Here is an 11,728-nt window from a genome sequence, read left to right as displayed (position 1 = left end):
CCATTTTAATATGAGCTCTAGCTGACATCACTGTACAGAAGTGGGAAGATGAAATATTTCAATTATCTTATAAAGAACAGAAGTCCAGTACAAACATATCTCGAGGAATTAAATGAACAGTTGTGCAAAATCATTTGAACACACTGCAACACCAACAAGTCATAACATTGTAACAGACAAATTCACAATGTTGCTCATGTAAGCTGCCTTTGTTGCCTCTGACTCCAAAGAACGTAGTGGTCAGCATCCAGTTTCACACACACACACACACACACACACACACACACACACACACACACACACACACACACACACACACACACACACACAGTTTTATAAACCTCTGTGGAATAACCATCATGAGCTAAATGCATGCCGTACTTACAAAGAGCAAAACCCTGGCTCAATACATACAGAGCCTCTCTCAGTGCAGTACTTAAACCTCCTTACTATATTTCTTTATATTTGTCTATACAGTAAAAATCTCTATGGCTTATGACACCAAATGTCAGAGTACGATAATTTATTATTTATTTTAGTTGCAATATACCCAAATACTCAAATACCTTTCAAATAAAGTGGTGTACACCCTTCATATAGAGGTACAAATTTGCAGTACCAAAAAAGAAACAAGGTGGCATCACTCTTTATAAGGGCAAAAGGCTAGTAAATATATGAATTTCTGCTGCATTCATCATGCATAGGATGCAAACAGCTCTCTAAAGCACACTTTCTACCTGTCTTTTCATACAAGACGAGACATTTTCATTTATTTTAAGGCTAATAGGCTAGCCAGCATCACAAAGAATGAGGACAAATGGATCACACCACTAATACTTCAGAGAAGAACTGCACACCACAAATCCTCCTAAACAAAGAAAAAGTATACACCTCAAGGCATTTGCTAAGACAGTCGCAACCTGTTCACTGAACTCTGAAAATAATGTGTGCGCTCCCTATGACTACAATTAAAAAGTCCTAAAAACCGCTTTGCATGTTTGTAGAGGATTAGCTTTCACTCACACATTGCCTTCATCTGGAGTGAACCCTTTTACAATGTCCTGTTTAATACTCAGAACCCAAGTCTAGCCTCAAGCGAATCTAAACAGACACCATTTTCAGATACTGAAGTGTCTTATATCTTCTGCATAAAGAGATTAGGACTTCTTATTACACAAATTGTACTTAACATCTGCGTAACTTATCAGACTGTTGCATCTTTTAGGGGAGAATCATTAGGAGCAACCCCAGTCTAATTTTTTTTCTGTGCCAGTAGACAAAATAATTTCCCTGGACATCCAAATTATGCCTGATTAACCAAGATGCTTTTGAGGGCAAAACACAAATATTTCATAACATGTGGCTATATCTGAAAGCCATAATCAGAGATGGAGTAAAAGTACTACTTTTCACTTTTTACCTATGATACCAGTCTATGCATAAGCAGTTTCAAGTTCAAAGGTAAAAGCAGCACTTTATTTCATGTTGCATTAAGATTCAGCATTTTAACAGTCAGAGCCACGGATTATGAGTCCTACAGAGTTGACCAGCAACTTTCAATATTATTTTTCTACATTTTACCAAGAGGTTGCAATAATTAGTTAGGGTAAAATTCCATCTTTTACAACATTGAGTCTACATGCTTAAAAATGAAGTTATTGTGGAGTTTAGAGGCAATTTGGTGGCAATATGACAAGACACACCAACATGATACAGTGATGCAAGAGGGTTCATTCTAAAGTGTGCTGCTGAGTATTTCAGAAACTTGATCATTTGTTTGGTCATCTGAATCCACATCCTGAGCTTCCGAGTCAACACCGAACATGGACAACGTCTCCCTCACAGTGGCCCCTGGGTCTTCTTCCTCTCTCTCCTCCAGCCAGTCAGCACCAGCTCTGGTGGGGGATGTCGTACTGCAGGACTCCACAAAGATCCTGCGCACGTTTGGCTTGCTGTCTCTAGAAGCAGCCTTCCTCTCATCCAAGCGGTAGGAGGCAGACGGGGAGTGTGGTAAAGACAGAGGGAGCTCCAGGGGCAGGTCCAGGTCACTCTGCCGGGTGTACACTCCCTCAGAGAGCGAGGATGCCTGGCTCTCACTCTGCACACGTAGCCAGCGGTGGGGCCCACCAAAATAGCTCCTCTGGGGATGGCTCTTGGAGAGCAGCTTCCGCTTGGGTGGCGGGTCAATTAGAAACTTGCAGCGAGATGCCCTGTCCGAGGACTTGGTGGAATAGGCAGACAGGGAGAGCTCCTCCATGTCCTTAGTGCAGGACTCAGTGTCCAGACTGACCTTGGAGATGGCACTGTATTTGAGGTCATGCATCTGTAGGACATCTGGAGCACTGCCGCTCAGGGCATGCACAGCCTGATGGGACAGATCCTGAGCAGAGGAGTAGACCAGGTCTAGATCCCGTGGACTCAGGGCATCACTTGAGTCATAGTCGCTGTCTGTGGGGAGGAAGACCTCGGAGCAGCCCTCTTCATCCGAGCCTGGTTGGGAGTCTGAGATGAAGAACAAAAATAACCACCAGCTTAATTCCACTGCTCACAACAGCAAAGCATTGTGTGTGGTAATGTAAAATATTTTTATGTCAATTCTCAATTCCATCTACACACAAATAACATGTAACATGTTTATTATTATTATTATTATTATTATTAATAATAATAATAATAATAATAATAATAATAATAATAAGTTTAATTTGTGTCAGATACTTCTCATACTTGAGAATCAACACACACATTGTACAAAAATACACAAACAAAAAAAAAACAGAAGTCAGGAGAAGTAAGGTATACGAGGAAGGTTTTGAGAAAGATGCTTAAGGAGGAGATTGTCAAGCAGAGATTCAGGGACTGTGGGTAAGTGTTTAGGGGCCACACCACCCCAATAACCAATCAGACATTTGGGACAGGTACAATCTCAGAAAACAAGAGAGAACAGCTCAGGAAGTAGGGATGAAGAAACTCAAGTATGTAGGGTGTTAGACCACATACATCTTTATATTTAGTAATTCTAATGAAGAGTTTGATTCTTCTAACGGATGAAGAGTTTGAAATTGCACAGTATAAGAAAGGATCAGAATGTTTGTAACTTTCATTTTTAGCACAAGGTGAAGTCATAAAATATGACCAAGAAGAAAATGTTTGGGCTCAATCAATTTTCAACATCTCAGTCACTGATAATAAGATTTGGAATGGACAGGAAGTTGCAGTTTTGGTACTCACATAAATCTGTGCATGATCAGTGTAACAATAAAAAAAAGGACAGTGGCATTGAATGAGCTGACCAAGGGGCAACATGTAGATGATGAAAAAGAGAGAACACCTTGTGTAAGGGCACTGATGAGTGAGTTGTACTTACCAAAGACAACATAATATCTATCAATAATACAGGATTTAAACCAGACAAGAGGGGTTTTTGTAATACCTGTAGCAGACAAGCAGGAGATGAGTGTCATCTCCTGCTTGGGCAGTTCTAAGGGCAGTTCTAAGATTCACAATGAAACAAAACAGGTTTGGAAAGCAGAGTAGTTTTAAATTACTGCATCTCTGATTATTGTAATAGCACTGATGGTCTCCTGGGATTCTACATGTGAAGTCATTTAAAATGTTACCATAGTTACATCCTTCATTTAGCAAAAAAAAAAAAAAAAAAAAAAAAAAAAGGCTTTGAAGACCACCGTATCAAACTTTTCAAAGACCATCTCTGTTCATATGACGACAGCTTCAAAAGCTACTAAAATAAAATCAACAAAGATGCCAAACTGGTTGCAGCAGATCTCAGGTCGTGAATCTTATATGTCAACTGACCTTTAGACATTTCACTGAAATATGTGCAGTTAAATGGTACCTTGAACAAAACTCATGGATCATGAATAAAGTGTTTTACCACTTGTAGCTTTTCTTCTCCTCATCTCAGGGGAGGGAGAGGGAGTTGGCAGGTAGTCAGTGTTTGAGGAAGTGGAGTCATTCTTCTGTGTTACAGGCTCTGCACTGGCATTCACCAGCCAGGTGATTGGCATTCCACCCAGAGGCTGCTTATAACGGGCATACTGCAGGGCATCAGTGATCCACCGTATATCCCGCCACATTTCATCCATTTGCTATTGAAACAATACAGAACACCGGGATGATGTCCATGATTATTCCACTTGAAAGGTCAACTGCAGCAGAATCACTGACTCCAAGAAAAACAGAATGTTTTGTAAGAGCAGAGGTAAAATTCCGAGGAAAACTACATTTTTAACACTTTTTATAATTGCGGCAGTCAAAATGCTCATGACGGTTAAAAGGACTAAGACTTGCTGTATGGTATTCAAGTGTTGAAATATGAATGCCATGTAACATCACAATGACTAATATTGCATTTCATATCCTGTCAGTTATCTTGTTGAATGTAAAATGTAAGTGGTTCAGAATTGTTCTTTTGGATCTACAAACTTCAGTAGAACTCCCAGTTTGTGCTGAAAAAAAAAGAGAAGTAAAATGTGTTTTCAATCAGTGCTGTTGACTTCCACATCGTGATTCTTCTCAATTCCCATTTTCATATTTTCCATTCTTGAAAGTTACTATGCAATTGTATTTACAAGGATTCATTTCAAAATGGAGGGGAAAGTGCAGAAAGAAAAAAGGCAGGGTGGGAGGGAAAAAAAGCTGCAATTTGAGCTCCTTCTAGCAAATGCCATGTGAGATCCAACTTATGGGAATGAGGTTTGACACCAAAGGATGACTACTTTGGAAAATATGCTGGGGCTCTAATGACAAAGGAGGGACTAGAGTATGACATGTAAAATAATAAGGGCTTGCTTTCACTCACAAGAGAGGCCAATTCAACACATCAGTGTTCATTTTGATGAAGGTATGGCAACAAATTGGGGAAAAATACTCAGATGGTGTACTCCACAAGATCAGCTTCATAAAAATTAGTCGTCACTTGACGAAATATATATATATATATATATATATATATATATATATATATATATATATATATATATATATTCCAGAGAAACAGAGAAATTGAGAAATGTTTCATCAACTGTGGGAAGTTCGAGGGTTCTAGGAACTGCAGAGGTTTGTGTTCAAAATTGCAGACATTTAAGTCTGGACATTAATTTCATGGGACTCTAACATTCTGTGATATATTCATATATTCATTTTCCTCACTTCATTGCCACCATAGCAACAACTGCCAATACTACAGAAACATCATTAATACAGTGTTTATTAGTATTAAAGAAACAAATACTTAATTGCGGTCGAAAGGTGTTCCACTAAGCCATCAGGAAGCCTTCTCTTGGTTTCTCTGGTATACAACTGATAGCATATATTGCAAGAGATACAATTGACCACTCCTGCAGAGTTGCAGGAGACTGAATGGCTGATCCTTTACATATTTCCAAACTTTTCTGCAGGAAGGGTTTATTCTCATTGCACATGCATGTATGTGAGGAATGGAGTTCTTGCATGCCACGGGATGTGAAGAGTATGGTCCCTTTTTAGTACCCATACTAACTCATCTAAATTGTGTGTAACACTTGGGGTCAAATCTGAAGCAGTTTAGACTTAACACAAATTCCAAGAGAATATCTGTGAGTGAGAAGGTTCTTCTCAGGTCATCAAGAACTCGCTTTAAACACCTCAAACTACTTTGTTAGGGATGACCATGTATAAACTTGTAATGTCCTCTGTAAAAAGGAGAGTGGTTGGGAGGCAATATATATTTAATATCACACCTGTATCCTTTATCCTTTATGTGTGGTGGGTGGGGAGGGGGGCAATTAAATTCCTAACGTTGAGATAGTTTAATAGCTTTTTTAAAAAAATGGGTTTTTTTTTAAATCAAACTGAATTGGATAAACAACAATTTGACATGTGTTTGGTTGAGACTGGAAATAATTTGGAGATTAAAGTCTTATGCAAAATGCAGTGAAAAATCAATGACTAGACTAGATGATGAATTTAATCTAGATAGCGTACTGTACATGTAAACTCACCAATTTCAGGAACTACGTTTCCCACTTAAAAGTGAGCATAAATGTATCTCGGGAGCTTCATGTGAATGACACTATTTGCTGCTCATATTTGAAGTGCATGTTTTGCGGTCTGTCTGCCTTAGTTCCTTGACAGGACCTCACAGTAGAAATCACTGCCTCTCACACAAGAGCAGCCCCTTTAGCACTTTTAACCTATGAGCCATTTTGACAGACATCACCCCTTTTCAGCTTACACTCCTGAGTGGAACATTAACATTTTCACACTAATTGATACCACATTGCATAGCTGCACACAGCCACGCAGTCACTCGCATTGATTGGTATTCTTGTTCCCCCCTCATCGCTCTCAGGCAGTGTGTAATCTGTGGTTAGCGTGCCACTTTTTCCACAGCCTCTTGGATCTGACATCATACAAACACTCTTGTGGTTTTGTGGTCAATCTCAATTAATAGTCCAGACCATGGTGGCGAAGAGGGATTATTTCAGCCATGCACGCTAAACAGACATCTCTCTTTCATGTCCCGTTGTAAGAGTTTGCTAAGCTGGTACTGAAATTTCAACACAAGAAAAACAGACCGTTTTACAGTTTATGTGTCTAGTAGTTATACTTTACAACATCAATAAACTATTCTAATTGGATTATTAGCTTAAGTTATTTTTGTAGTTTGACGTTTGACTCATTTCAGAGTGTCTGGGAATATACATAATAGCCATTCTAACTGTGTAACACATCATCAAATGTTTCCCTCAGCCTCACGGTAGGCCTTGGTATTAGGCATTACAGAATAATGCCAACAAAGTACCAACACCTGAATATATTCCAGCCTGCAATACTAATACCTGAATATATCAGAGTCTAGTCTGCAATACTAATACCCAAATATACCAGTGTCCAGTCTGCAGTACTAATATCAGATTATACTCCAGTCTGTAATAATAATATCTCAAAATACTCCAGTCTGCAATACTGATATCTGAATATACTGGTCTACAATACTAATACCTGAATGTAGTCCAGTATATGCTGGTGTCTCTGTTTAGCAGTGGAGAGTTCAGAGTCAGTAATGGCTTCTCTGAGTGCCTGCTGGGTTATCAAGGCGTCCAGGTCGAGAACCAAGGACAGACGGCAATACAGACTGATAAACCTCTCCTTATACGCACAGAAGTGAACTGCGAACAGCAAAGAAACAAAAGAAGGAGGAAAAGTTATTCAGTGCAACACTGTAGCTAAAAGGCATAGTGGTGGGCTTCACGAGACATATCAGTGTTTATTTGGTTGGTTTTATCCTGTGTAAAACCATGATCATTATCATTTATATATAGAATGTTCAAGTACCTTGAAAGCCTATCATTATTTCCCCCAAGAACACTGAAAAGGCTGTTAAAAGTGTTGCCCCAATGGAAATTTGTGGGTAGTTTATGTCTGCTGTTTAGACAGAAACAATTCCACAGTGACACATTTCAAATTTCAATTTTCGAAAAAACATCAGCCTATCAGTCATTCAGTCATTTAGTGTTTTAAATTGCAAACAATGCTGTGCATATCAATAAGATTTGCTTTTACGAACCAAAGCACAGCCTACAACAAGGGGAGAAAAACGAATCGATCTGCCATTGTTTGCACATATTTAGTTCAATTATGATATCGATTACTTGCTTAACCTTTCCTCATTTCCCAGTCTGCGGTGTGGGGGTGCGGGGGAAGGGGGACGGTGGTGTTTGGCCCGGCGCAGAGCACACTGCTCCCCTGCTGGGTTGTGCATGTGTGGGTCTGCATGATTTACTGAAGCTCCGCTAAGAGCATGATTGGAGGCAATGGAGAAGGGGGTGGGTGGGTGAGGTGGGGATGGAGGAATCTGTGCATTTTATAAGGCCAACTGAGCTAATATTGTAAGGGTTGAAACAGAAGCCAGTGTACCGAGCTCAAACATTTGAAGAGGGAGGTTAAGGAAGCCTGAGTGGGGCGTGTAGTGATTGGCCTGGCCTGGCGCTGTGCACACGTCGTCTGAGGCAGGCAGCAGCAAAAGAAAGGACACATTGTGACCCAGCTCTAGCACCTCCTGTGTGTACAGACGAAAGTGCTTGGCCTGTGCAGGGGACAGACACACACACACACGCATGTGCAGATGCACATGTACACACACATTTTAGCCAAAGTGAAACAATGGCACACCATATTAGCAAGAAAAAATTAAGACATTTAAATATAAAAAACTTTGTTTTTCAGTAAACGTGTGGCAAAATAAAGATAAGCATCATTAAAATAACCAGTATGAACTAAAGATTGTAAAGAGTAATTCAACAATACAGAACTACTATTATATATTATTAAAGTGTTTATGTACATATTCTTTATATAATTTGTATGTGTATATGTTATCTTTATGTGTAATTCTACATCCATGTGTCCAGTACCTGGTGCAGAGGTAGATTGATCTGGCGGAGCAGACTCTTAATGGCTGTCTGGAGCTCTGGAAGGAGCAGGGGAGCATGGCACTCTGCCTCCTGATCTGCTCTTTCCACCTCTACTGGGCCAGACAGAGTCTGCAGCCATTCCCACTCATCTCTGTGAGGAGAGGGACAGTAAACACACACACACACGCACACAGAGTGAGAAACATACTACTGACTAACTTCTGCTGATGTGTTCGGTCTAGGTTGTACCACTCCAGACCCCCGTTAAGAGATGGTGGAGTTTCCAGGACCAGGTGGGCAGCCAGGGAAGCCACACAAGTTCCTGATACAGGGAGCCGAGGCCCCGAGATGGAGGAAAACGCTTTATTTTCAGCCTGAACGTCTAGTCCTGAGACAAAATGCGGTGAAGTTCCCTCTATTTTAAAACTTGTGGCTGATAAGGCCATACAAAGACAGTGGTGGAGTCAGTGGCTGAGAAGCCACAGATGGCGTAATAAGGAGATATTTGATGCAGCTCCTGAGGATACAGAGGAATCTAGGGGGCCAATACTAGTGGAAAAAAGGTACATTTCTTTGCTCCAGAGATTTTCCTCGAGCCGTGAGTGGGCATCATCCTGTGTGAGCCTCCCGCTGACTTCCACACTCCGGCCCCCGTAGTAAATTTAGTTTTACTACCACACTAAGCGGCAGGATAATGCTCTCCCTGTCTGGACTTGCCTACTGGGGTCAACATCGTGACCTGAGATGAAAATAAATAAATAGCTCCTTTACTGAACAAAAACAAACAGGAGTTTTGTTTTGCTCATAAAAAATGGCCGTGTCAAAAAAGTATGTATGCCTGCGGTGAGGGGGAGCATTCCAGACTGTGGACATATTTCAATATTTCATCTTTAAAGGAACACGCACCCTTCATTCATTCACGGGCCCAATGAGAAATGTCCGTTTGTCTGCTTATACATTATACAAGGTGTTTAACTGTGCTTATTTATCAGAGATAGGTGCCTGACATACATTCTGAATTCTATATGTAAACTATATACATAATTGGCATAATAGTTGTATGTGCAGGATGTTTTGCTGCTTAGATTAAACTCGGCAAGTTAGAGTTTAATTTCTAAATCATGGTCAGAAAGCATAAAGGTATGTGAAGGAGAGAGGCATTACACATGACAGGGTTATTCATTCGTTTGATCACTAACCAAAGACTAATGTACTGCTCTGGTTTCAAAACTAATGAGATTTCCAACTTCAATGCTGCTCAAATATTAACCTCAACACTAAGACATTAGCTAAAGGCTTAAAAGAAACATCAAAATTGCTCATGATCATTACAATGAATCTAATGATGCATCTCGTCCCATTAAAAATGATTTTAACTTTCTTTGTACTCTAACCATTAGAGTGCTATAAAGTGTGCTCAACTGAAGAAAGATGATGATAAAACCAAGAGGAAGAGTATGCAGATTTCCATATGGCGCTAACCTCGAGACGTTCCAGTTGTCCCGTATTCTGGCATGGCAGAGCATGTTGGGGGTTCGCTGTGGGACCAGCACCTTGATCTGGTCCACAGAGCTGCTGAGCTTCAGGTAGCCGAGGTAAAGCCCTGGAGACAGTCGGTGCTGGCTGCGCCGCTGGTACGCTAGGGTGTCCTGAGAAGAACAGCAGCAGCACAACTCCCTCACAGTACAACCAACACAAACACAGGGGCTCTCTGGACCCTTATTTGACTTGTGTGTTTGCCTTCACATTATTAAAGCTTGTCTAAAGAAAACAAATGACAGACATGAAGATGAAATCTTTTCCCATGAGAGCAGCATTGGTCCAGCAGTAATTCAAAATAAATCTGATATCAACCTTTAGGCCAACAGCGGCAGAGCTCAGTGCAGCCGTACCTGTATGGTGATGAGCAGAATGTCCAGGGCATATGGCTCCTCGGGCGTGGACAGAGACTTCCTCTGGCTCTGCAATTTGGATACCTGCATCCACTTCCCATTAAAGAAGGAATACAGGCTCTCCATCTCTCTTACGGTCACCAGCAGCACGTTGCCATGGCGATCCTTAATTGGCTCGTAGTGGACCCGGCCCAGGTTGTGGGTGCCCAGAAGGTTCTGTGTGCACAGAAAGATGCATAGCTGTGATTAAGAAAGGCTGTTCTCTGGATTAGTGAAATACTGATTGAACAGTACCACTATGTGTTCTATAGCACAGGCAAAATATGAAGCGAAGACAACAGTGCAGTAAGACAACAGTTGCATTTGTAAAACAAATAGCTCAAGCTGTTGGGCTTCAGAACACATAATTGGCCAGGATTATTCACTCTGAAATCAAGTGCATAAAAACTGCACAGCCTCCCACCTATAATGCACACGGAACCAGAAATAATACACACGCAACCAGAAATAATACACACGCAACCAGAAATAATACACACGCAACCAGAAATGTTCCAAATTTCTCACTGTGGATTACTGGATTCAATTCAATTTGTGTGCTGCGAATCACATTAGACTAATAAGGCACTAGAGAGTTTAATGAGGATCTGGAAGACCTGGAGCTGACCAGCCGCCACCAGCATCTTCTGCCTGGACTGCAATGTGGAGGAGGAGGATGTGGAAATAGCCATGCTCTGCCTTAGCCATCGGACATCCTCCCACATACAGGACAGCTGCAAAACACACACACACACACACACAAACACACATAAAAACACACAAAAAACACATGCAAGAATGCACACACACACACACACACACACACACACACACACACACAAACACACAAGCATGCACATGCACACATATGAATCACACACAGATACAAATATTTACTTACATGTTGGGTCAATGCAAAGATTACTACAGCACCAGTGAGGTTCAGCTCTGTTTTGTCAGATTTAGTGTAGGAACCACGGTGCCATATAAAATATAATTATGATAAATAACATAAAATGGAACAGCATGTATTAAATTGGGATAACATGATGGTTATAAGATAGAATAAACCATAGGAAAATATTTGGACAGATGTCTCTGTCATTTCACAATAATCTATGGTTTAAAATACATCTCCAAACATGCTGTTACTTAACTAGAGTCGTTTTGCTCCCTCCATTACCCGGGCAGAGCGGTCAGGCCAAGTGTTTGTCATACCTTGGTAAACCACAGAAAGTCCTGCATGAGGGAGCTGCTGTAGGAGTCCTCCGCCTCTACGATGGGGATCTGGTCCTCATTAGTCACCAGCAGACTGTCCTTGTGATAAAACACTGCGGCTATGTAGATCCCTCTGGAGCCCGGGCGAGAGGACAAGCTTGG

The 11,728-nt window shown here is 41.0% G+C and overlaps 1 protein-coding gene across 2 annotated transcripts in view; it reads right to left on the bottom strand.

The window, feature by feature from the left end:
• Positions 1-262: 262 nt before the first annotated feature.
• Positions 263-11,728, bottom strand: part of ankfn1a (ankyrin repeat and fibronectin type III domain containing 1a) — a 59,987-nt gene continuing 48,521 nt past the window's right edge. For both annotated transcript variants that reach the window (XM_027013329.3, XM_081697863.1), the window contains exons 16-24: positions 11,567-11,699; positions 10,966-11,082; positions 10,310-10,525; positions 9,900-10,066; positions 8,418-8,568; positions 7,921-8,089; positions 7,006-7,172; positions 3,896-4,109; positions 263-2,502 (exon numbers count right to left, since the gene is read on the bottom strand). In XM_027013329.3, the coding sequence (XP_026869130.3) occupies positions 1,736-2,502; positions 3,896-4,109; positions 7,006-7,172; positions 7,921-8,089; positions 8,418-8,568; positions 9,900-10,066; positions 10,310-10,525; positions 10,966-11,082; positions 11,567-11,699 (2,101 nt within the window). In that variant the 3' untranslated portion in view covers positions 263-1,735. The remainder of the gene's footprint in view (positions 2,503-3,895; positions 4,110-7,005; positions 7,173-7,920; positions 8,090-8,417; positions 8,569-9,899; positions 10,067-10,309; positions 10,526-10,965; positions 11,083-11,566; positions 11,700-11,728) is intronic.

The sequence above is a fragment of the Electrophorus electricus genome, chromosome 15 (genome assembly GCF_041902795.1).
Source record: "Electrophorus electricus isolate QZ-2024a chromosome 15, ASM4190279v1, whole genome shotgun sequence".
In the NCBI taxonomy this organism is placed as follows: domain Eukaryota; kingdom Metazoa; phylum Chordata; class Actinopteri; order Gymnotiformes; family Gymnotidae; genus Electrophorus; species Electrophorus electricus.
This window is presented reverse-complemented; position numbering and strand designations above follow the sequence as displayed.